The sequence below is a fragment of the Macrosteles quadrilineatus genome, unplaced genomic scaffold (assembly GCF_028750875.1).
Source record: "Macrosteles quadrilineatus isolate MER2022 unplaced genomic scaffold, UCM_ALF_1.0 Scaffold_7__1_contigs__length_78375512, whole genome shotgun sequence".
NCBI lineage: Eukaryota > Metazoa > Arthropoda > Insecta > Hemiptera > Cicadellidae > Macrosteles > Macrosteles quadrilineatus.
Window position 1 is genome coordinate 30357180 of NW_026542600.1, and position 27888 is coordinate 30385067.

A 27888-nucleotide genomic window follows, 5' to 3' on the forward strand; every position below is an offset into this window, starting at 1 on the left:
GTACAGTAAGGTTGAACATTAATGAAAAGTTTAGCGGAAGTTCTTATACAGTATGTTCAGCACCAATTATAATTTTATATGAAATACAAACCTTTAAATTGCATACTGAATCATGTACAGGCTTGAACATAAGTTTTGACTGAGGGTATTTCCTGTAGGCTTTGACAAAATCAGTCAGCAACACAACACTACAATGTAACACCTTGTGAACATCTTCCACGCCATTCTCAAAATCTATGGGTAACTTGAGGTCTTCATCTGCTTCATTCCTGAAAAAATTACTCAATAATAACACTAAATATTTTCTTCCATTAGTTTTAAGCTTCTAATCTAAAACCGAACTAAAATAATGCTATGTTCTATCCTTATCTTTAGCCTTAGGGCTGTAAGTTAATGTGTTTATATTTAGCCTGTGCTTGGATTGGTTAGTTTACTGAAAACATTTGATTGAATATCTTAAACAAAATAGTTTATCTGTATTCATATTTTAAACATTAATAGCATTTTTGAAGGTGTTATTATGAGTTAAGTGTTTGAAATACAATTTTACTAGCCATATTATTATAAATATAGGCTACAATTATTAATAATTGTGTTTCACTAAAATGTATTCAAATTACAGTACATTGAACCAATACTGTATGCTATTCACAAATAAATAATATGGCAACCATTTTAACACTTTTTAAGTAGTGATTTATCTAAACTAGGCTGTTGAAAGATGTAAAAATTGAAAATTATAGACAAAACTTGATACCTCACATACAATGCAGCTTAGAAACAGTTTTTTATATTTTTTTACGTACCACCTTCACATTTTAAGACGCTCATTTGGGTCCCAACAATTTATCAACGTATCTGATGAGGTAGAGTATGCAAAGATAAAACTAATGTAGTAGAGATTATTTCTCTCTCCCATGTAATACAAATTAAAGCTCTAAAGATACAGAAATTCCCACTGGAACTCTCACACTTACTCGTTATTCATCTTGGATTTTGTGTTCCCCTGCTTACTTTCACTACTTCTTTGTTTTGAAACAGTTGTTTTTAGACAATTACTTAAATAATATATGGCTTCAGGATAAAGTACTGAGGAATTCCTGGCATCCTGAAAGAATAAAACAGTTAAAAACTATGTAATGCAAACTGGAATAATATAAATTGCAATCCATTAAGCTAACTAGTAACTATAGCTTAAATCAGTTTCATACTCAGAAAAACCTTAACTTACTAACTCAACAATTTGTGGACCCACAGGTTGTATCCAAAACATTTAATTTTTAATAAGTTTTATAAATGAATACATATTGGAACAATTTTCACATATAAAATTATTACTTACATGAGTATTTTTACATATTGAGTGAACAATCTTCAAAGAGATTTTGGATATTCAACAATTAAAACTTGAAAAGTGGAAAAAAATAGTAGGACAAAGCCAGCTAGACATCCCTGTTAGCTGTTGACTGTTGAGTTAGTGAGTTTTTACTTTACTTTTAAAAATAAAAAAATAAAAATGCATTTAGCAACCAAATGATACAAAAATACAATATATATTTTAGACAATAAAGGGATTTAGATTACAACAGACATTTCATTTATGCAACGCTGAAAGACATTCGGAAATTGATAGCACAAAACTGACGAGTGGCATCTTACAAACTATATTTAACCCTAGGACTGCCTTCCAGTCGGCGGTTCGGAAATTTTTTTAACGCTTATTACGCAATGAAAATGATCCAGAAGCGTAATAATTTTGATACCGTTGTAAAGAAGAGATTATTAACAACTTTTGTTTTCATATATAAACGAACCTCGTAGCACTAACAGATCAATATAAATGCTATTATAATTTGTAAAATATTTTGCGCGCGTAAAATTTTTGAGCTGCGATCGACAAAATCTCGTAAAACACGTTATCTTGAAAAAAATCTACAAGTTGTAATTTTGGCCTAAATAGGAAGTGGTTGGTACCATTGGAAAGAACTTGAGTTGTTCTTTATTTTCGTATAGAGAACTTTGTCATACGACGTTAGGAAGTCTGAAAAACATTTGTTTGAAATCAGTTTTGTCAGTTGGCCATTTTTGGCCGTTGGTTTCTAAATTACGAATAAATATGTTGACAATGGACATAGAGTGATGAGAGTCATACCTATTTGAAGCTAAGAAAACGGTCTATCTCTATGTTTTGGTGTCTTTCAATATTGAGATTCAGGTGACACATTAGTTGTAACTGGAAAAACAAGTTGTTTGCATTCTGCTCGCCGGAATCCAAATTAGGGTTTCAGTGCGGCTACACTTATTATCTGTGTTAATTTTCATCAGAGGTTAGTGTTTTAGTGTAAAAGAAGTGTTTTGTCAGGTGGTGTATGATTTAGTAGTAGTATTTATCCATATTACGCTTGGTAAGTATTATTATTTATGTCAAAATTTGTGTTATTGAAATGATGATTGTTTAGAGGTTATGCCTAGTAGGCTAGGCCTAAATCCTAGTCTAGCCTACAATTGTATGTGTGTCTCACGCCAGAATGAAGCTTCTGGAACCTTTATTTGTTTATATTTCTGTATATATATATATATATATATATATATATATAGCATGTCAGCAAACACATTATTCGAAACACGAATAATTAGTTATATATATATGCTTATATATATATATATATGTATATTTTCTTGTTCAGAAATATATTTCCTACAAATACATGTAATATTTATCATATTATGATAAATTATACTTCTGATTATATTTTTATGTTTCAAATGTTCAGCGCAAATTTGTTGATTTCCCCCAATTTCCGTATTTCCCCCCTTAATTCTGGAAAAAAAAATTATTTGAAACAAATCAATCATATTTCAACGTAGGGAAATAAATTGCCTAGATTTCATATATCTTAGATTGTCTGTAAAAAAATGTGTGTAAAAATGCTAGGCCTTCTTTTGAAAATTGCCAAGCACCCTAACTCTGCTCCCTGCAAAGCCAGTTCCTCCGGGAACCAAGATGCTGGGAAAAAAGCAGGGCGAGGGCGGCACCCCCAAAGCTGACTCTAATGAAGCCTCCAGGAAGAAAGATGGAAAGAGGGGGTGAAAAAAGAAGACGAGGACAAAAGAGGGAGAGGGAGAGGGTGTTTAACAGAGAGCACCGACACCCACCTATTCGGAGACACTGTCTGTGGAGAAGATGGCTATCGCCATATCTGAACACCCGGACTGGAAACGGACGGAGGCTGAAGCCAATAAAATCAAGGGGGAGCTGTCCAGGTGGGCCATTCGTGGCAAAGACGTGAGGATATCCAGCTGCCATCTTTAAGACGGAGCCTTGGTGGTTAGCTGTGCTAACGCAGCCACAGAGGATTGGCTGGTCAAGCAAATTTAGGATTTAAGTCCCTTCAGGGAAATCTCGCTACAGCTTGCCCCAGCCAGAGACCTTGTGAAAGCTGTGAAGGTATCAGCGTTTTGTGATATTTATGTGCCCAGCCCTACAAGGTCTGCGTATGAGATCCCCTGGCCTATTGACGGGAGATCAAAGGGAAGAACAGGTTACCATAGTCAAAAGGTTCACTAAGGACCTGGGATTTGACGGATAATGAGAACCTGTGAAAGAGGGTGCACAATAAGCTGTTCTAGCTGCGATGCAATCCCATGGTCACTTGTAAGCCTGGCCCTCTGTTAAAAAATAAATAAATAAATAAAACAGTACTTTAGACACTGCGAACTGTTAACAAAAACCTCTGCAAAATGGCAAAAATTGCCAGGGTACCGAGCATCAGGTCAGGGCAGTCCTAGTGTTAAAAACTATACAGGGTGTCCCTGAAGTGAACTCTCAACTGACCTTTAAAAATATCATTCCTGAACTAACGACAAACTAAAATATCATGTTAAAAATTAGCAATACTCAAAAGTTACCCGCATAGTCACTATTTTTTTTCATCAAACTTTTTATTTTTCATATCAGTGTTTTGTTGTGAATTGAAATTTAGTAAATAGATTAATAACCCAAGGACCTATTTAAAGGAAAAAATATTAAAATAGGTCTTTGTGTTACCCACTTATCTATGAACTGCAATTCAATTCACCACAAAAAGTCCTTAGGCTACAAATAAAAAATAGTTTTGTGAAAAAATAAAATGGCGGCTGCACAGGTAATTTTGTTTTGGAAATTTTAACTGGATATTTGAGTTTGTCTTTGGTCCAGAAATGATACCTTAAAAGGTCAGTAGAGAGTTTGGGAACACCCTGTATACATGACCCTCTATATACAGATTTCAAGGTCTTAAATCAGAAAGAGAAAAGAAATAATACCCAATAATGCCTGATTTTGGAAAATAATTCATATTTTCTAAAACACACAGGATGTATACAAGCTCTATGGAACACTTTTTTATATTTGTTCCGTAGGTCAAAACAATGAAAAAAACCATATTAACATGGGTCTAAAATACTTGGTTTTTCCGTTTTTCTGAGATTAAAAAAAATGTAATTATAACTTTGAAACCTCTTAAGCGATTGACTTCAAACCTTATACGTAAGTAGTGACAGATAAGGCTAACTTTTCCACAAAGTACCAGATTTATAAGTTCTACCAATACAAAATGGCGACCATTTAAAATTTTCAATCAAAATATCTTAAAAACAAGAGGTTAATTAAAACTATTAATAAACTGACAGGCAGTTTTATGACTAATCCAATGATACCTTATTGTAAAAATGGGTCATTAAACAACTAGGATATTAAATTTTTTGTGAGACTGTGTATGGCCTAGGCCGCCGAACCATCCATTTTGTAACATTCATATTGTAATATCTTTATTATTTATAAATAGATCTTAACAATTAAAAATTTGTTGGATTAGTCATACATTTACCTAAAAACCCTCACTCTTGATTCATTTTAGTAAAATCACTCGTTTTCAAGATATTTAGTATAGAAAATTTTAAATCGATGCCATTTTGTAGTGGTAGAATTATGAAATTTGGTACTTTGTGCAAAAATTATTTCTATCGGTCACTACTTACGTACTAAGTTTGAAGTCAATCGCTTAAGAGGTTTCAAAGTTATGGATACATTTGTGAAAATCACGTATAGACAGACGGACATAAAACCAAGCATTTTTAGGCCCATGTTTGTATGATGGTTTTTTCATTGTTTCAAACTAAGGAACAAACACACAAAAGTGTTTCAGAGAGTTTGTATACATCGTGCATAAAAAGTATAAGCCTAGATTTAGATTTTGGCGAGTAGGCACTAACCTGTAAAAGCAAGTAGCAGCAGAGAAGACCTAGAGTGACATGATGTGTGCGGGTGACTAGACTACAGGCTAAATTTAGAGCTGGCTTGCTGACAGGCACCAGGACATCCATACCTTGCGGTCGCAGAAACACAAGAATATACCAAGTCAAGTACATTACCTGAGCAACCAAACATAACAAATACATATAAATATTTATATTAGTTCAAAATAGGTATATAACTTAAATATTCAAAATGTTCACACCAATGTCCACAGTTGCTGCCTTTCTAAGAGTCTGGGGACCAAAGCACCTGCTTATCCGGATCTATTGGGACCACCGGACACCTCAGCCTAGCAACACCTCCTTTTAGACAGTGTCACTAGGCAGATGACTTGTAGCCTACAGATTGATACAACACTACAATAGATTTGCTGCATGATGGACACATATGGCACACATTGAACAAATTATACGATTTCCCTAATTGAAACCACTATAAAAAAATAGCCCAAAAAAAGAAAAACACAATTTTATTATAAAATATAAAATGGAACAATAGCAAAGTTAAAATCATTTTAAACTAGGCCTATTTGAAAATAAATGTTTTTGTTTTGTATGTATTTTTTTTTTGTATGAACAGTTAGATCAAACCTACCCCATGGACTGGTAATGTGTCCTTTGACAAGTCCTCTAGTTTAGTTGAAAGGCTATCAACCATCATTTTAAGGCATTCTTCTTTGTTGAACTCTTTCAGTAAATTAAACTGTGATACCAAAACTGGTAAGAATTCCCAGATGATCTGAAAACAAAAAATGGCTAAAGAGAACACTTTGAGTCTTGTTAAAAGATGCACATTGTAAAATAAACTCAAATTCATCTTTGCATTAAAGATCCACCATAGATACTCATAAAGAGGTATCAAACAATTATAAAAGGACAACTTTTACACATATTTTATGAATTCTTAGATCTCAAGAGAAAAGTGAGTGAAATTTGTTTTCCGTCCAATAATCATCTTTCCCTCACAATAGAAATTGACTTCCGAGACAACTTTTCTGACAATTGGTTCAGAGTTAGTTTATTCAATTTTCTTTATCATTAAATACATAGTTTTCTTTTGTCATACAGGTACCAAGCTTTATTAGAAAATCTCATTAATCTTTAATTTATAGTTTACTTCAAAAAAAAAAAAAAAAAAGATACTAGCTCTTTTTCATGTTAATCCAGGCAAAATTTTGAAACAACTACAGTAATTTGAACAAGAGTTATTCTATTACAAATCATAATAGATAGACTTCACTTATTTGCCATAGATGTAACGTGATTAGACAACTCTTTGATTTAGGAAAATTAAACAGAAAGTAGCTGATCCACATGATTAGGATGATATAACAATCAAGTTCAACTTCATCTAGGTTTGTAAAAAACTAATCCTATTTTTTCAACCTTCACTTTCACATTACATTTTAGGGAATTTCCCTATAGGGAAATAACTATTACTGTAGGTAGCACGGTAAGCCCTAGACCCTATGTCCTTAGAGGCCAAAAACACTATTTTTAAATTGTTTTATATATATATATATATATATATAGAGAGAGAGAGAGAGAGAGAGAGAGAGAGAGAGAGAGAGAGAGAGAGAGAGATTTGACGTCCGTGAACCAGCAGGATTGGACCTTGGGAACGGGGTTTTATGGGGGTTTAATGGGGTAAAAATTTGGTTTTCTGATTTTTGACCATCAAAACATAATACTTCCTGATTTCTCTTCAAACCATTTCAAAGAGTTTAAAAAAGCAAATAATTTAATATATTGAAGAGTTTTCTATAGTTATTAGTTACGGAGAAAACAAAATTGTAAATTTAAAATTCTCATATTATTCTTAAGTAAACTGTTGTAGTTTGCTTGTTTATGGATATATTTTGATAAAACTTGGTAAATTTATTTAATTATTTTAATAATATTTTAATATTTAAATATTTAATATTTTTAATATTTAATATTTTTAAACTTTTTAATATTTAATATTTTAAGAAAAAAAAACACACTTTGATACACCCTGATACAGCCTCCCTGTAGCAGCAAATCTAGGTACTTGATAAACCTTAAGTTATTTAAACAGATTTAATTCAAAATCCAAACAGTCAAATGGAAATTCGTTTAGTCTGCAGGTTTGCTGCGGCAGGGGTATTTTGATTAATTTTTGTTGTTGGTTCTTTGTCCAAGCCAATTACCTAACATGCTTAAGCTGTTTATGTTTGCACAGGGCTGCTTTATTAAATGAGCCCAACTAAGAGGTTTTAGGTTTGTTGGGGGCACAAGGAAGAGAACAATTTCCCCGCAAGGAAGGGGGGGACGGGACGCCACATGCAAATCACGGGCCTATGTTTAAAGAACAAAGTAGATTAGAAAAAGATTTTTCATACAAAATATAAAATGGAATTGGACAGATAAAACATGCTATTGACACATTGCTACTTCATAAAATTGTTTTTTTAGTGATGAATTCATCCAAGCAAAAAATACTCACACTTCCATTGCTGACAAGTTCAACTATGAACCCAGCTAGAGTCAACATTTTCCTCTTGTTTGCTGGATCCAAAGACGGGTGGTTGCTTTTGAGCATTCTTTCAAATATCACATATTGTTGTTTGACAGACCGGTTCTTCAGTAAATCTCTAAATGATTCGTAGTTGTCTGGAACTATATAGATTTAACTTATTTAAGTGTAATCAAAACTATGAAATTTATCTTCCATGTTATGAAAAATAACATAAAACCTACATTTAACAAGACTAGGAAAACTAGCTATAACAAGTAAGAAATATTGCTTGTATAGTGTGATAAATAACATGAAGATGGTTCATTTTATATTTATACTTAACCCTGAGATCTTTGGATTTTTTTAATGACTATGAATTTTAAACAATTATTATTCATTCATTTGCTCTGTCTTTTTAAGACAATGTGTGTGTATTTAACCAAGGTGTGTATTTTAGGCTGAAAACATGAATGAATGGTGAAGAGAGTTATTTCAGTGAAGCATTGTTGCTAAACAATATCAGCTGTTTCAATAGCCAAGACCATTTATTACAATTACCAGTCCTTCTCAAAATTCAACCCGTGACGTTTGATTGTCAGCTAAGCACTATTACTCAACTACTCAGCTATGCAATGCAATAGGTTAAGTGAATAATCCTAAAACATATAAAATCCTTCTTTTCTAAAATATACACTTGATTTAAGCAGAGTATAAAGATGGAACAAAGAAATATCAATCAATAGCTCATAAACTCATCACACACTTGCATTCCTTTGCAGATGATCCACAGTTGATCCGTCACCAGTTCAAGCTATCTCTAAAATGACGCTACATAACCTTATTATTCAAGAAAAAAAATAAAATTGTATTTCTTAGTTATGGTGTACTAAAATGCATTGTTAAATGTATTGGTTACCTAATGTTTTATTGTCTCTAATATGGTTTGTTTACAACTATGGCAACATTAATGCTAGTTGACTATTACTATCGATACTCCTCTTATCCTTTATCCTCTATCCTTTACGCATTTGTTGCTGTACAGTGATAAGCAATTTTTTAATTAAGTTTGAGGAAGCTGTGTTTTGAACTAAACAGTTTTTATAATTGAGCCGAGGTTAATGATGTGAAAAAATCGTGATTGCACGATATTTTATTTTGTTTAGGTAAAAAAAATCCAAATTAACACATTATTGTATATTTACACAGTATTAGGGTGCTTTATGGGTATATCATATTTTCATACCATATTAGGTTAAGCATGGTTTTCAGTTATCCATGGTCTCCCTCCTCCAAATTACTCCGGATAATCGAGGTTCTACTTTCTACTATAGGTATATTTCAGTACTTACTGTTCAAAACATAAGGTAAATCCAGTTCTTCAATTTCAGCTTTAGTAAGTTCCTCTTCCTTTGTTTTTTCAGGTGTTTTTGACTTGTCTACAATATTTTCACTCTCAGTTAAGGAAGTAGATTCGTAATCTACTGGTGGCATCAGGTCTGTTAAGTCGTCCATCGCACACTCATCACCTGAAGACTCCTCTTCAGACGATTCGTCTTTTTCACTGGCAGAGGGTTCAATATTGTCATTTTCTATAGTGGACATTTTTTTTACTAAAGTTTTTACATCAGAAACATCATTGTGTGAAGATTTCACACGCTTGCATTTTGTTTCTGGTTCATCATCTTCCTCTTCTTCCCCATCTTCTTTTTCACTTTTGTCTTCCTCATCATCTTCAGCATCACTCTCAGAAGTTTCATCTTCACCGTGTTTGCTACCTTCATCATCATCATTCGAACTTTCATTATCATTGTCACTTGCAGCAAGATCATTTTCAGTTAAGTCAGCAGCATAGTTAGAAAACCTAAATCACCAAATTATTTGTTAGGCATAAAATCAAACTGCTTTATAATGAGGGCAGAAAGCCATCATGCACATTTTACATTTTACTTCCAAAATGTTTCGCTGTCCAAAAGTCTCATGCATAAAATGTTTTCCTGGAATTACTCTAGTACTTAAAGATAACTTTAATTACAAAATATAATTTAACATTAGTTCTACAAATAGCATTAAATGTCCAAGAGCGACATTTTTAAAAGATTTTTCTGAACAACTTTTTTTTTATTGTCTAGCTATGAGGAAAAGGCTAACTTAGAAAACATGATATAAAAAATATTAATTTAGCCTATATCATAAACTAAATACACCAACCCATCATCCAAATCGTCCGCACTTTTATGAGAACCATATTTATTTAGTTCTATCTCTCGTAGTTGTTTCAGACGTTCTTTTTCCAACTTTTCAAGTTGTTCCCTGTCTTCTTTAGCAATTTCCTCTTCTGTTTTAAGTCTTTGTGAGGCCTGAAAGAATATTAAATTTTAAATAAATAGTCTTGAATTCATACATACATATACATATATACATATTATGTATACTATATATATTATAATATACAGGGTGATTACTGGGAAACGCATGTTTTTGACTTTTGTAGTACACAAGGAATATCGTTTGGCGACGGCCGGAAGTTGTTGTGGAGGGGGAAGTGTGCAGTTTCAATTTTTGCTGAGATGTGGAACCTTGAGCATCGTACGTTTGTCATGCGTCGATATTACGCAAATGGTGAATCAGTCATTGAGACTTAGCGAGACTATTTGTGCACATTTTAACATTGCACAGCATGGTGCTATCCCTGATCGTAACACGATATTGCGTTGGATTTGGTTGGATACATAATGTTAACACAACTGGATCTTCGATTAAGAAGAAACCTCCTGGACCGACAAGACAGTTAGTACCCCTGAGATAGTTAAAAGAGTTCACCTTGCAACAGTTCAGAGTCCTTGCCACTCAATTCGGAAGCGGACATCTGCTCCAGGACTTCGACCATCCACTGTGAGAAAGATTTTGGTAAAAGATCTTAAATTTCATCCTTTCAAGCTGGCAGTATGTCATCAATTGAGTCAAGCAGAAAAAAGGTCAAGTGTAAAGTTTTGTAACACAATGAGTGAAATTTTAGACAAAAATGACGAAGCAGTTATCCTTATGTGTGATGAAGTACATTTCCACCTGGACGGAGCAGTCAATAAACAGAATTTACAATTTTGGTGTGTAGAAAATTCTGAAAACATAGCTGAGAGGCCTCTTCATAGCTTATGTGTGACTGTGTGGCGTGCGGTCAGTGAAAAGGGGATCATTGGGATTTTTTTTAAGACAACAACGGCAGAGCAGTGACGTTAAATGCCCAACGGTACCTAGAAATGTTGGAAGAATATTTCTTGCCGGAACTGTGCTGTCAACGTTTAGAGACACGTAATGTATGGTTTCAACAAGATGGGGCAACAGTCCATACAGCTCGCATTAGAATGGAATTCCTTCAGCAAACATTCCCTATAAGAGTTATCTCACGTTTTGGAGATGTCACTTGGCCTTTTCGCTCACTGGGTCTTAGAATTCCAGATTTCTTTCTATAGGGATTTTTGAAATCTAGAGTTTACATAAACAACCCAAAAACAATCAGGAACTTAAAGAAGCTATTCGCCAGGTAATCAACGCCATTCCTAGATATATGTTAGCAAAATCCGTAGCAAGTTGTAAGCAACGCCTTCAACACTGTATCCAAGCAGAAGGCGGCCTTCTTAGAGATGTAATTTTTAATTGCTAAATTTTAAGTAATTTTATTCATGAAATTGCATATTGTGTACACTGTTTTTCCACTCATTAATATATTTTTTGCTCTAAAATACCTGAGTACTCGTTATTTGAAAAACATGCATTTCTCGGTAATCACCCTGTATATATGTATATATTTTACCCACGTTTGCAAGTGCAACATAACATGATCTATTGATTTCTTCTATTCCACACAACTACGTGAAACAAAAGTAAAAAGGACTAATTTGCTAATGGAGACCGTGTTTTCATCTAAAAATGATTTAACTCCTTTCTTAAAATTTTTTTAGATTATTGAATCTCCCGCTACATAAAAGGAAAGGTCAGTTATACGTTTATGGACCACAAGAATCATATCCGATACCGATATTCATCACCACAAGAGTGAAGGTTATGGCCCTAATGCAAGAAGTGTGGGTAGAAGTGCAGAAATGGGTTAGGGAGTTTAGCCATGGAAAATGTCCATTTTGGAAAGAATTGTGTTTTTAGTTGGTACCCAGATTTCTCACAGAAGATCGCAAAGGAAAAAGAATTTTCACAGCGATCAATACACTTCCTAACCCATTTCCACACTTTATCCTCATCTGGCGATGAACGTCAGCATAGGTTATGTTTCTTGCGGTCAAAAAACATATCACTGACCAGATCTTGCATGTGGCACAAGATTTAATAATTTAAACAATTTTGTAAAGACATAGCGAAATGTACACGTCAGCTACAGTCCTGCAAATGGTGCCATTCTGCTCACCAATGATGCCAGGAAGCGGTGATGAGCCTTGTTGCCAAACACATATATATATATGTGTGTGTGTGTGTGTGTGTGTGTCTAAAATAAACATGTTACAGGCAAAGTATATAATGCAAGTGTTCTATAAAATCCCAGAAGAGTTTAGGAAAAGTATGAAATATAATAGTAATGATAGGATTTCATACACTTTGACTAGGCATTGTGTGTAATGTAGGGCTGCATATGTACCCTAGACAAAGTATAAAATAAAGATATTTGTTCAAAAGATAGATACCATTTATTTAACAGGAGTGATTTATTTTTTATATGGTTAGGTTAGGTTGATTAATTTCAGGTTAAAGGTACCTGACCCACCACGTTTCTTCAAACGTGGAAGCTAATGCAAAAAAAGGAATCACAAGTATAAAAATATTCTTTGGAATAATGATATATTTTGTATATGGCTAGGTTAGGTTTGGTTTGGTTAGGTTAGTTTAGTTTATTTTAGATTAGATGAACTAATGCTAAACAAGGATACAAGAATCTAAATAAAAATTCCTACAACAGTGTATTTTATACTTTGCCCGCAGAGCCAACAGACATTCTAGGCAATAGAATGTCTAGGCAAAGTATTTAATGAGCTCTATTTCATAAATTGCTTGGTTCATTTTAGGTAATAAAATAGAATGCCTGATTATATACTTTGCCTGTAACATAAATAGTGGATAATATGGAAGGTCATGTGGCAAAAGATTTGGTTATCAAGACTCTGCCTTACAATAAACATAAAACATTACTTGAAAGCAGCACAGTATGCAAGTTTTTTTTACCAAACCTTGTCCTACTAAAATCCTGGATCACAAAGTATCTACAGCTTTTTGTTACTGAAATGTATACTTTACAGAGTTTAATTTATAGTCAATGGAATCAAAGACAGTGTTTAATTTTAGGCTTACCTGTCCATGGGGCTCAAACTTTAATTGACGCATCACAATATCATACTGGTCTTTTTTCTGATTGTTGACCTCTTCTGTATCTTTGGTGGATGTAACAATTACTCCTAGACTTTTCCATTCCTCATCCAACTGTTCTGTAGCTTCCAAAGTTTCTTCCTTGTTTCGTTGTCTTTCTGCTTTGCGCTTCTTTGATTCATTAATTAATTGATCAATCAGTGATTCTCGGTCCTGTTTACTCGTTTTCAGCATTCCACCTCCAAAATGTGCGTTTTCAACAAACTTACCTAAAATCAGGAGAGATTAAATACATTTTTTTAGGAACAGACCAATTTTATAGAACTAAATCAGGTTGTAAGTTTTAAAGGATTGAAACTAAGGTTGATAGAATAATTAATTTAAGATAGCAAAAAGTGATTTAAGCATTGATTATCTGCTTATATAAATAGAGCTAGATTATGTATTTGCTGTGGTAAACAATAATTCAATAACTCTTGACAAAACATATATGTTTTGTATGGCTTTATAATTAGCCAGGATTACAGTAAATTAAATTGTGGTAGACGATCACCACTATCACCTAGACCACAAGATATCCTCACAAATGTGTCAGCAAGCTCAGAAGCCAATCAAAATCAGTAAAAAATACATTTAAACATGATCAAATGTAATTAATGTTTTTAATCAAAGTTAAAATAATGTATCTTATTTTTACTGTCAATGGCCGATTATTAAAAAAAAGACAGCTATTCAAACATAGCCTATTCCCAATTATTTAAGATAATCTACTTTCTACTGCAGCAGTTACCAAACCTCTACAGTCTATCAAACCATCTACATCTTGTATTTTTTTTTTTTTTGCGACCTACCGCCTTCAACCCATACAGGGTGTTCAAAAAAGGTGGGGACATAATTTATGAAGTGATTCCTTGGGTCAAAATAAAGAGAAAATCATGAATACAACTTTTTCCAAAATCACTTTGTTAACCAGATATCCGCCAATTTTTTTTTTTTTTTAACATACTGATTTTTTAATTATTGCATTTTATCTTTAGATTGTTTCTACCCATCTGTGTCTTCTGAGGAAACAAAACTGAATCAAAAGGGTGAAGTCAATGTAACTAAAAACACATATAGTGTGATTGAAAAGTCCTGGAACGGTGTAATATATTTTATAGCATTATAGATAAAGTAATGAGACTTGGTACATCAATAACACCCATAAATGTCTACTCTTTTAACCTCTATTATAAATTTGTTGTCCCTTAAGGGCCCACGAGGAGTCAGATAAAATTCTTAAATATCAGCATAGGTGGAATTTGGTATCAAATTAAAGGTCATATTTAGTAAAAATACAATGCCACATATTCGAACTCAAACAAACAACTGAGTCAAAAATGTCTTCTGACTTTTAGCGGGTCCCCCTGAGGAGGTAACGTATAATAGCATTGCAAATTCAATAAATCTTTTACAGCTGTTATTTTTGACTTAGTTGACCGTTTGAGTTGGGGTTTGCAGCATTGTATTCTACTAACTAAGACCTTTAATTTGATATGAAATTCAACCTTTTAAGAATTTTATCTGACTCCTCGTGGGCTGTCCCCCTTAAGCAAAAAAATAGTATATTACGTTACTAGCCCGGTAAGTGGTGTTTTACCGGGATTATCGTGCGAGTAAAGCAAAGCTTACCGGGCGAGTAACGTACGATACTTTACATTATACAACACAGAAAAATTTGTTTATTTTAAACTTATAACACAATTTATTTAGGAGGTAAAATAAATTATAATATTTTCATGTTTCAAAAAATAAAATAGGCCGTTGCAATTAGCTGTTTATTTCATCAGCTGACTAAGAGATAAAAGTATATCACGTTACTTTTCCGTGTGTAGGCACGGTAAAGGGCAACTTTCCAGCCCTTAACACGTTCACTGATAATGACGCACAAGTGCGTCATCAGTATCAGTCTACCATACCTTTGAGTGTGCCACTGCTCTTCCTCCCTTCATCATCTTCTTCATCGTCACTTCTGGTATCTTCAAAACGTTCAATTTCACTCAGCGTTTGCCCTTTGTGGGTTAAAACTTCACTATCAGACAAGTTAAACATTGCTTTCTGTAAATAATGACATAAAATTGAAATTACATGGAAGATTATAGGTATATTATGACACATTTCAATATACTTGCAATTGCTATGCATGTGCCAGACAAACTGAAGGTTTACCAAAAGTTAAAATGAGTTACAACAAAAAGGTATTTTGCATACCAAGTATAAAACATATTTACTACAATAAACAAATTAGCTAATAATTAAAAAACCAAGACTAGTCAATCCAAACTGTTACCCTAGCTCCTAGTTATTTTATAGTCTAAAGACAATATGTATTTTTAATGTATATTGACTTAACCCTTTCCGCTCGTATGTCGCGGTGGCCGCGACATCCATTTTTGACGCTTCCACTCGAATGTCGCGGCTGCCGCGACATTGTTTTAAACGACTCTAAACTCACTTTATAAAGTGCAGAAATGTTTAAAATGATAAGAAAGACTGATCAATGGTTTTCTCAATTTATTTTAGCTGCCCTTGGATCAAAGAAAACAACCACGAACAATTTAGTTGGCTTTGAAATAAGTTTGGTCGCCGTGGAAACCAAAAATTCCAAAAACTCAAATTTTAGAAATTTACATATTTTATTCATAATAATACAAGTAAATGTTTATGTAATTGATATTTTTTGTTTGTTTTTACATAAGGAATGTAAATAATATTTTTTCAATACTCTAAAAAAAGTTTTATATTTTTATTTTGCCTAAATATATGGATTTTGTAAAAATTTATTTTGCTTTTGTTTATTTATGACCATAGGCTACCAAAAATAAAATTTTAAAACTAAAATTGTAATTTTATGTTTATATTGTATAATAATTTATGCTGAATAAGAATCAATAGCTCAACCTTATTAAATAACTAATATTAGATAAAAAAAAACACTAAAAACCAAAAACATGCCATTTTTCTTTAAATTAAATGCAAGTGTGAGGGAACAGCCATGCAAAATAATTCGAGTGGAAAGGGTTAACCAATGCATTAATGTAAATCTGGCCAAATAAATGACTTATGACTTAGTCCTAATAATTTAGTATTTCCAATGGTTTTGTTATTTTCTTTAAAGAAGAAGGATTAGTGAAAAGATATATTTGATGAATCTTTAACTAAAATAAGTGGAATAGTAATATTTATTTGTAATAACATTTCAACTAAATGAGTTTATTCAAACTGAAGTAACAATTTATCAATTTAAAAAATTGTTCACACATTTTTTTAGCATTACAAAAAATGTAAGATAGCTCTTATCCATACTTATAAGGACAAAATATTGCTTAAAATTGCTTTATTCAAAAGTATGGCTTGTTCCAGGATGTTTACGCAACCAACATTGATTTGATGTTCAGATTAAGAAAAATCAGCATGTTTCATTGATTCACAATCAATATAGAAACTGATAGGGTATTATATAAATGAACAAAGTTTTCAAAAACAAGTAAGTACAATCAGCATTAGAAAGTCAATCTTCTGGATGCAATAAAGAAATTAATGTATTTTACCTTGTTAAACGACCGCATTCTCTCAGCTGCAAAACGTGCCATTATTCGATCATCTTCGGTCATATTCTTATTTCTCTCTCCAATTCTCTGGTCAATAAACTGATTGCTTTTTCCTCTAATTTTATATTCTTGTAATAGTGTGTTCTTACGCTGCAATGAATGATATTAATTTTATAATACTTAATTATTCTTTCACATAATTGATTAACACTTATTCACATGATTACATTGTTTCACTTATGTGCATTGGACACTCTGCTACTGCTCGTGTCATAGCTTAGGCCCTCTGGTGTTGGTGTAGGTATTCCTGAGATGTTAATTTGTACAGTACATGATTTTGTAGTCTACCTCCTACACACATCAATGGACCTCTTCAATGGGAGCTTGTGTTCCCTAAGATTAAATAAATGAATACCATTGAAAATACTAACTGACCACCTAAACAAGCTGAGTAGTCAGCAGAGAAACCTCTTAACAAACAAAAAATGAAACTATAAATGATCAATTATTTGAGATGGGAACGCCAAATAGGTGTGTATTTCCAAATATGAGTGGAGGATGAGTTAAACAAGCCTAGCTCAACATAAAAATAACACTCGCTCTCTGTGATGTTGGACAAAACAGTGCGTTCCTTAATGATAGGTATGATAGGGTCCAAGTTTCTCATAAAAAGTATCACATTGAAGATGAGTATCAGAAAAGGCACCTCAAATCGTTATTAAGACCTTACCTCGTTATGGCACCTTAAGACTTACCATTGAAACATATTCTAAAACCTTATAACATTAACCTTTTTAGGCTACCATTTTATGGGCTAAAATTAAATACATATGAAAGAAGTCATCAGCAAACTGTGCCCACAAAAATGTTATCATAAAGACACTTCTTTAATCAAATAAATAGTTATTAAATAACAATATTAACACAAATTTTGTGTAACTAGTGATCAAAGTGGCACTTTGCTGCACACGAGAGCAACGTTTATACTCGATTGTAGCTCGTGCGGAATGATCTCGAGTGCAGCAAAGGCCTTTTGCACTCGTGTTATACATTATATTTTTCCAACAGTCACTATAAAGCATATAAATAATTAGTCTTTCAAACACGTTTTTAGGTTCAGCTGGCAACACAAATAGGTGCCCTAGAGAAAGTAGTCCCCGGTCCGTATCACTCCGCTATTTTTTCCTCGGCAAGCAATGTGCTCCGCGACTTGAGAAAATAGTTCCGTATATTTTTGTAATTTGCAGTGGTTTCCGCGCCTAAAAAAATGCTTTAAAGGTATTTTCTTGTTTATTAAGATCGTAGGAAAGTTTTAAAAACGTTTAAAAGAAAAGTCCAGAATGTTCAGAAATACCAAAAAGAGAACATAAACACGAAATGACAGGTTAAATCGTAGTTATAATAGTCAATCAGCTGCTCATAGTATTATTATCTTTAAGTGTTGCCAACCTATTTCCAAGCGTACACGGATTACGTGCATAATAGAACCACGCTGTTTTGAGTTGTTTCGTTGGAATCCTGATGTGCGCCAAAGTATAAACCGTACGACAAAGTATAAATATGCAGCAATTAGCAGCTTTCTGTACTATAAACAGTACAAGGAAGCCAACTTTGTCGGGTTACTGTAGGAAAATCATATTTATTTAAATTGTACAGATATACATGAATAGACGCCATTGTATTTCTTAATGAAATTACAAATAAAGGAAACTGTCTATTGTCTAGATAGAAATACACAAATAAACACAAAACACAAACAAGTACATTTATTTACATACATGTATTAATACAATATTTTATCTGTACCAAGGGCAAAATGTAAAAAGTATGTATTTAAAATTAATTATAATTTGCTTTTACTTTTTAGTATGATTATAAGAGGGCTAAAACTATGAGACATGTTTGTACAAATATTGTGTTCCTTTTTTTAAAAAAACCCTAGGTCCAGGCAACGAAAAGGTATAGACGAAAATGTTTGGAACACAATTTCTGACTTCGTAACTTTGTTTAGTAAAGTTAGAAGGTAAACATACCAAAAGTCCCTGCGTTTAGCCCTTGTGCTGTGGGGTAGGGGGGGCTTGAAGGTAATATATCCTGGTTTTTTTTTTGCTAATACCTCGGAAACCATGTGTGTAAGCGAAATTATGGTAATATACAAAATGAAAGCTTATTAAATTACCAGCAAGTTTGTAATTTACTATTTTTCGATATCTTGTATGCGTTTTGTGTTATTTACCATCAAAAGTTTAGAAAAATACATTTTTTCCTTACGCTTTTTGTTCTTTTTGACAAGTAACTTCTTAAACTATGCACCCAACATATATGATGGCGTACGTATATTTTATCTCTATTTCTTGTACAGTGCATATATCAGCAAAAAACATGTTTGTGAAGTTGACTTTTGATTTGATTTGAAGCTCAAAACGCTTCCTCAGTCTCTGGTGTCCAAGGTAGATGTAAGTTATATAACATAACAGGATGAATAACAGGGTTGCCGTGCGACAATTGTTGTCAGGCTAGCCTGTTGCGGCGAACTCTATAATGTTAAAATAAAGTTTTTTGTTGCGTTGCGGCACATCTGTTTAATTTAAACTCATATTTTAATCAGTTTACAGTTGTTAATTGTTATGTTGGACTTGAAATAACTGAACTCCTTAATGGAAGCCACCTATTATGGAAGCATTGGCAACTACGAAATAGTTGTGCTTTAAGCTGGCCGGGTTAAACGATGCCAGTATGTGAGAGAATTGTCAGAAGACAACACTGACTGGTGAAAAATTATTGGCTTAGTGTAAACACCTCAGGCAAATTGCCTTGCCAACTGCCTGAAAATTCAGTTGTCTCCGGGAGTAGACCGAAGATAACGAGCAGGACAACTGGCCTCCGACAATCCCACAATCACATGATGACAACTGGTGAAGACTACTGTCTCACCAACTGGCTCGTGTAAACCAGGCTTAAGAGATTGGAGGGAGGGGGAAATTTGATGTTTTTAATCAAATTTGTATTATTTTATGCATATTCACAGAATTCTATGCTGCTTCTTGATCGTAGGACTACATCGGTGAGATTTTAAGTGTTATGTATTGTATTGCTTAGTTGTATTTAAGTTTGGTTAAGTATTTATTTGTTTGGTAGTTAAAAGGTCTAGTAGTAGGCCTAGTATTAATACTGTGATTTTGATCTCAAAATATAAAATATTTTTGTATTGTTAATAACATTAATTTCAAAACTTTGGATATTCAGTTTAGTTTGCAATACTTTAAAATACATTTGAAGTGGAAAATGGGTTTTATACATTCTCTTATTTTTAAAAACCATTGCTATTTTTTTTCCTTTTAACGAAAATCTCAATCAGTAAATAAATTTGTATAGGACTAACAAAATATCATATAAAGATTTATGATATGAAAATCATTTTATTAATTTAGATGTTGTAATAACTAAAATACCTACTGAAATAAGTTTGATATTTCGCAGCTAGACATTTCGAATAATGCTTAAACTACATTAAAAAATAAATTTAATCTGTTCTGCAGCATATTATCAACATATATTATCAAAATGATATGTAAATCTTTTATAACGTCCAACATTTAAAATTTATTGCTGGGACATAACAACCGGGACAACAGACTCTTGACAACAGACATTTAGCATCAAACTCTCGGCAATGTTGCTGGAAAAAGTAGGATGCGGCAACCTGTTACTGGCGGGCGAGAAACATTGCCGCTACGTTGTTGAGAAACAACGTTGACTTACATCTCAAGTCCAAGGCACAGGAAGTGAGCCCATGTTATTTGCACTACTGAGTAAAGAATGTAAATGTGCTTAAAGATCTGTTTCTTAAGGCAAGAATCTGCGATAGAAATTAATCATGCCTAGGAACCGCTGAAGACCAAACATTTTCTTATGTAGTTGGTATTCCTAAAGAGCAGATATTCGGTCTTGTAGAGGGTAGACACCTGACACTAAAACTCTATATCCTATAAATGTTACTTCGGGCAATGCAAAAACACATTTGAACAGTTTACAATGACACCATAAGAATGTAGTCGTTTGAACAAAGTTCTAAAATGCTCGTTTATGTTGTTCTTTAGCGGATCAAGAAAACACCAGAATGTCATTAATGTGGCTAAATGTAAAATCTAAGTTTAGGTTTACTTCGTCTATGAAACGCTGGAATTAAATGTGTGGCTAGCATTACGTAATCAAAAATCATGAATGGAAACTCAAAAAGACCAAACAGAGTGTGATAGCAGTTTTCCGTATGTAACGTGATGTACAGGGATTTGTTTGTATGCTTTTACTAAATCTATGACAGAAAATATGATAAGCCTGAAAGATAATTCGAAAAATCGTAAATTTGTAGAACAGGATACATGTTAGGTGTTAGTAGTGGTCCGGAACAAAGCACAGTAGTTTCTACACAGTCCCCCCACTTTCTTCTTTTGATACCAGATGTAGGGGTGAAATATACAACTTTTAAATATTTCAGCAAATTTACTCTTTGCAATGGTGAGCTTTTCAGTTGCCAGTCATCATTATCACCAGAATACAGGAGGTCCTGGAGTAGTGATGTAAGAGCCTTATTATGCGCGGCCACTCGAGTGGCGCGCGACCGCAACTGCTTAAAGGCCACTTTTAGCGGGCCATGTTATCATATGGAGCTTATTAAGCGGTGCGACTGCGGTGGCTGGGCAAGCGACAGTCGCCGCGACTGGCCACTCCAGTAGCGCACCCTCGCTACTAGTCGCGAGCCCACGCGACTGTCGCACCCCCAGCGGGCCATGTTATCATATGCTGTTTATTACGCGCAGCCACAGTCGCGGGCATCGGACCCAACTCTCTGAAATCACCTCAGTCCTGATTTTTGTTTCAACATTTTATTATATTAATTGTGTTATCTATATTAAAAAATATTGGTTTTCTTTTCCGAGTCGGTTCGGCTCTTCTACCTGACCGATTTTCATAATTTTGGTCTTAAATTAAAGGGTTCCACGAACAGACATTAGACATTATTTATTTGCACATAACATTCTTTTAGATGTGATAACATATAGAACAGGTGCATTGTCAAAATTGAGCCTACACTAGAAAAATACAAAGTACAAAGTAACAGGAAAAAATACCTAGCCAAATAATGTTAATACAGTACAGTAGTTAAGAAAATTAAAAACAAAAAATTAACTCAAGGGATGGTTATAAAATTCTTCTATTTTATAAAACGAACGTTCAAGGAGTCCATTTTTAAATGTTTCTTGAAACTTGTTTGAACTCATTATTTTATAATATACCGGTAGTTTTTTATACATTTTTAAACCTACATACAAAGGACTTTTTTCAAATAAGGTCAAACGGTGATTCGGTAATCTGAAAATTGTTTCGTTTCTTGTACTATAGTTGTGTGTGAATTTGAATGAATCTGGGAGGTTATTTTTTATATTGTGTATGTAGTTTAGTAATTCAAATATGTATAGTCCTGTGAGTGTTTGGATTTTTAAATTTTGAAAATGTAATTTACAAGGACTTCTGGGGTGGGAATTAGTCATAATTCGGATGATTCTTTTCTGAAGTCTGAAAATAGTTTTTGCATCAGTTGCCTGTCCCCACAAAATCACACCATACCTCAAGATGGATTCTACATAGGCATGATAAACCATTTTAAGTACTTCAATGGTGACACATTCTCTCAAGTGGACAAAGACAGATGATGCAGATCTAATTTTTTTCTTTATAACATCTAGATGCACCTTCCAGTTAATATTTTCATCTAGATGAATGCCTAGGAATTTATTTGAATGGACTAAATTGGAAAAACTATTTAATTCTCTTTCATTTCTGGATGAAAATTTTATAATTTGGGTTTTATCCACATTTAGTTTAAGGCCATTTATTTTAAACCAATTTTCCATTTCTTTCATAACTTCTGTGAGAGATGTAAGAAGCTCTTCTCTACTATTTTCTTTAATGATTGCAGTAGTATCGTCAGCAAACAGAATCAAATCTCTATTAACACGTTGGGTGCTGATGACGGGAATTCCCGCAATTGCTTAACATTGAAATAAATGCAACTTTTATGTTCAAACATGTCGACAGCACAAATAGTGTTAATAGCTTTAGGGAGGTCATTTATGTCAGATTTGCCACCAAGCATCATCATTCATGAATCTATTGTATTACTTGACCCAAATAATAAATCCGATTTTTTTTTTAATTCTTACTTCAATTAAAGCGGTATTGCGCCAGTTCTGATTACATTATCCTATATATTTTGGTCTAAGAAAAGAACCTTCAGTGAAATGCCAGCTTTAATTTTGAGCTGTTGATTACTGTATTATGATTGGACGTACGTAAAGCACGCTACTGAATCACGAATCTACAATAATTATTATTATTTTAACACTTATCTGAAATCAATGATACGTAACTCCATTTGTATTGAGTTATTCTACATGTCTTGGTCTTAAAATAAGCTACCCCTCAAAACAAATAAGGCTTTCATTGGAATGTTGGCCATTTGAATAAGTTAAGTTCAAGTAACTGTTTGTATTAGCCTACTCAATTATTACCATTATTGTGAATTTTATGTTAACCCGGGTAACACAGAGTTTTGCTGCTAATATTGTATTAATATTATGATTATATCAAATCAAAACCATTATAATATTCAATTTAAGGTTAGTGCTAGACACTGATCCTTAGCTGAAATAAAATTATTCATTTTCTTTTGCGATACGGATAAGTTGCCTTCTATTTTTCCTAAAAGGTTATCAAAAGAACGTCTCGTCTCCCGAAAACAACCAAAATACATCTTGTCATCCTCTCTGAGATCATCATATATAAAAACTTAAAGATACTCCTGAATGTCTTACTTTTAGTAACTGATTGCCTCCCAATACTTTTGTTTCGTCTACGTTTACAACGCTTAAGTAAAACAGTAATAGTAAAATAAATAGTTCAGCTTCTTTACTTATTCACTCTGAGAAACTACATGCAAGTTAGTCTGCATAAAATTCGGTTAGACGCGTGACCTCGCCACACCTGTCGCTACCCCTAGCCACACCTGTGGCTACCCGAAGCGACTGGCAGTCGTGGTCGCACGCGACTCAAGTGGCCGCGCATAATAAGGCTCTAAAATGCCCGAGCATTAATAACTTAGGGCAAATGCCGAGGATAAATACCTGAGCACATACCCATTTCTCATAAGCGCCCGGGCAATTGTGGGTGTTGAAAAAGTAATTCATTTAACTTACGGTATAGCTTTTTCTATGGCAAAAAATGCTTCTATTAAAATAAATTAATAAAACTATAAAACTTTAGTTTAATAAATAAAGTAAAACAAAATTTGTTATTGGTGTAGGTAAAATGTGTTTATAAAAAAGAGAATAGTCCTCATAAAAATCATGAGATGAAATACATAGCCTATACCGGTAGTTTTGTTTGTTAAAAAAATTTTAAAGGCTGAAAAATAAGTTTTTTTCAAAACTTCCCAGAGCTAAGCAGTTTAAAATTTCTGAAGAGATAGCGTAAACAGTTATTTTTTCAGCAAACCCCTTCAAATATAATTTAGAATAATAAATTAAACATTATTGAACGGAAAGAAAAAAAATGTTTTCATAAATGCCCAAGATGTGGGCATTTATAATTTATAATTATAATTTATAATTTATTTGCCTCGGGCAAATAAAGAGTTAGGTTAAACAGTTATATTACAGTAGACTCCCTCTTATCCGGACTCCTCTGGATCGAGGCTAGTCCGGATAACGGTTTTTCCGGTTAAACCAACGTCCCCAAAAACTTGTTAAAACGGACCTTTTACTGTGATATTCAACTTAAATTTAGGAGAGCATTGTATTTAGTCACGTGATAACTGGTCTCAAATATTTCCCATGAGAACAGTTGTTTCAGTACCGCCCACTTCCTGCCAATCTAGTCCGGTTAAACCAATGTGCTGATAAAAGTTGTCCGGTTAAAGAGATGTCATTTCCGCCGAGTGTAGTCCGGTTAAACAGATGTCCGGTTAAAAGGTGTCCGGATAAGAGGGAGTCTACTGTATACAATAAACCCCTTCAAATGTCATTTTAAATATCAAGTTAAACACTATTTTGAATTTTGAGACAATGATAAGCACAAAAAACACTTCTTTTTCATAAATGCCCAAGATTTGGGCATTTATAACTACCGCGGGCAAATGCCCTCATGAACGCCCATTTATAAACGTCCCGCCCACTGAGTATTTGTCCACCCCACATTACTATCCTGGAGTAGTGTTTATGTGATACTGTCTGGTGCTTCACTTCCTGGGCAATCCTGGAGGGAAATTAATTTTTAAGGGAAATCAAGCAAGATTTTAAAGAGGAGATAAGAGGTTACTACGGATTTCATGTCACTTTTGAGTTGTCCTTCTGTAATAAGTCCAGTTTTGGCATCAAGTTGCAAGAAACGACAGGCAGGAAGTAAACTGTAGTAACTGAGGAGGTCCGAGCCAATGATAGGAACACTGACATTAACTGTGAACTGCTAAGCAAAACTATGGTGGAGACCTAGGTCCAGTGTCAAAGAGGTTCCATAGGTCTTGATAGCTCTATCATTAGTGGAACTTAGTTCAAAGTGGGTAGATGCACGACGGTCTCGTAGAAGGCGCTTTTATTAGAAAAATATGATCCAAACCAATTTGTATAAGAATATTATGTGTGATGCTATCAATAGCTTTCGTAAGATCCATAAAAATACCAACTACTTTATTTCCTATATCAACTGCATCAATTATAGCAGGCTAACTGTAAATTCTATTAAAGCAGTAGTTACGAACTTGCCTTAGCGAAAGCTATGTTGATCATTATTTAACAAATTATCTACAACATGATTGTACATCAATCTTTCATAAGATTTGGATATCAAAGACAACTAGGACATGGAGGTAGCCTGGATTATTTTACATTAACTTAATTTTTCCCCCTAACTTGAAAATTGGAATAACTTCTTAATGGCCTGGCAATACTAAGCACTAAAAATACCGGAGATACATGTATGCACATTCAATGGATATATTTTAAATAGGTTTAAAGGTCTAACACACACACCAGTTCCAGCATGTTAGCCTACAGTTCAGTCACACCAGTCACATCACAGTAAAAAATTTATTCTTTAATGGATTTTATTTTGTGCTACCAACAATCATCTAGCGCAGTTCCAAGGCAGAACCTCCAGTCACTATGTCGTTATCCGTCAGAAAACTTCAAATTTCTTCCCACCAATTTCTTCTATTTTGGGATGGTTCGGACGCCTGACAGACTTTTGATGTATATGTTTGACATTAAAAATATTGTTTTTGTTATTTAAATAATAATTGTATAATATTTTAGGTACTGTTTAAAGTAACAATCATCAATATTGACGAGAAATTTATGGAATAGGTACCTATTGTGTTTTAGTAAAAAAATTAAAGTGACGGAAAATTGACTGAAACTAATAGACTGAAAATTGACTAAAGGTCGATTCACACATATCAGTTACGGCACGTTACAGTCCAGTCACAGTTAGGCCTAACAAAAATATTCTTTAATGGATTTTCTATAAAGCTATCTACTCTAATCCGTTGTAGTTCCATCAATCGCTCTGCCGGCGTCCGTCAGCCAATTTCAGGTGTCCGAACATTCTAAAAATATCGGTGGGAAGAAATCTGAAATTGACTGACTGACGCCAGCAGAGCAGCTGACAGACCTGCACCGTATAAGTGTGGATAATGCAATAGAAAATCTATTAAAGAATATTTTAGAAAAATGTAACGTGACTGATGTGACTAACCTGTGACGTGCCGTAGCCGATATGTGTGAATCAGTCTTTAGGAATTGAGGATGTACCGTAACTGTGACTGAAATGTGGATGGACTGATGTGTGTGTATCTAATTTGGGTAACTTACAGTTTCTTAACTGGGCTACGCTAACAGGCCTTTCGATTGAAAATATCGATTCGATTAGTAAACCTTCATTCGATTTTTTTTAACTATAGCCTAGCAATTATAAAATGAAACTGTTATAACCTAACCTAAACAACCAAACTTGCGAAATGAAAATTTGCTAATAGAATCGATATTAGCATAGCCAAGTTAAGAAACTGTACCCTCAAAATTAATAGTACTTTCCTTTATAAAACCACAAGGGGAATAGCCTAGTGCTCTTGGAAGCAATTTTCTTAACAATTTCAATTTATCTAGAAATTTCTTACCTTTATCAAAGCTTTGTTTTTTGAAACACCAGGTAATCCACGGTCACTTTTCAACATTCTACCTAAGACTTGATGTTTGGACCGGTTAATGTGAACTTCAAATGGGTTAAGTTTTTTTGAGGTTACCTTCCGAATATTATCACTCAAAACCCTGCCTTTATTTTTAATTTTCATTTTTAACTCTTCGAAGGGACAGAAATATTTAATAATTCCAAATTCTCTTTTGTCAAAGTAGGGATGTACTTTAATGCTTCTCAAATCAATTAAAAGTAATTGCCCTAGACTATAAGGTGATGTTTACATTATAGTTTAGAAATGGAAATGGAACGAAACAAGTAATAACAACATAACCTACAATACACTTGTAGTTTATAGGGGTCTGACTTAGGGGAGGTACAAATAAGGCATTTAGTTCAAAATTCCTCCGTGAACAGCGCTGTAGTAGAGAGCACTTTGGCAATAAAGGTTTACTAATCGCAAAAATAGTTCTGTTCATAAAATAAAACTATCATAACCTAACCGAACTAACCAAACTTGCTGATTAAGAAATAATATAGGCCTAACAAAAGTTAAGTAATCGGAAAAATAATTCTGTTTATTAAATAAAACTAGAAATTGCTCAATTAAAATTTTATAATGACTTAATAATAAAATTAAACTGTAATAACCAAACCAAACCAACCAAACTTGCTGATAATAAAATACCCCCGCCGCAGCAAACCTGCCGACTAAGCGAATTTCCATTCGTCTGAATTCATTTTAAACTAAACCTTTTAAAATAACATTAGGTTTAATGAGTACCTAGGTTTGCTTGCTGCAACAAGGAAACTAATAAAGTGTATTTTTTTGTAAAATATTATATTAATATTATATTATATTAATAGCTTAGCATAAAATAAATAAATTTTCCAAATTTGATCAAAATA

At 33.4% G+C, this 27888-nt stretch overlaps 1 protein-coding gene across 1 annotated transcript in view; it reads right to left on the reverse strand.

Moving 5' to 3' along the window:
• LOC128998135 (nucleolar protein 14-like) overlaps window positions 1–27277 on the reverse strand; it is a 50541-nt gene extending 23264 nt beyond the window's left edge. The window contains exons 1-11 of the mRNA XM_054424135.1: window positions 26963–27277; window positions 16732–16881; window positions 15100–15238; window positions 13127–13410; window positions 9983–10131; window positions 9124–9635; window positions 7763–7935; window positions 5891–6034; window positions 5254–5412; window positions 978–1108; window positions 92–269 (exon numbers count right to left, since the gene is read on the reverse strand). Coding sequence (XP_054280110.1) covers window positions 92–269; window positions 978–1108; window positions 5254–5412; window positions 5891–6034; window positions 7763–7935; window positions 9124–9635; window positions 9983–10131; window positions 13127–13410; window positions 15100–15238; window positions 16732–16881; window positions 26963–27136 — 2193 coding nt within the window. The 5' untranslated portion in view covers window positions 27137–27277. The remainder of the gene's footprint in view (window positions 1–91; window positions 270–977; window positions 1109–5253; window positions 5413–5890; window positions 6035–7762; window positions 7936–9123; window positions 9636–9982; window positions 10132–13126; window positions 13411–15099; window positions 15239–16731; window positions 16882–26962) is intronic.
• Between the last annotated feature and the right edge of the window lie 611 nt (window positions 27278–27888).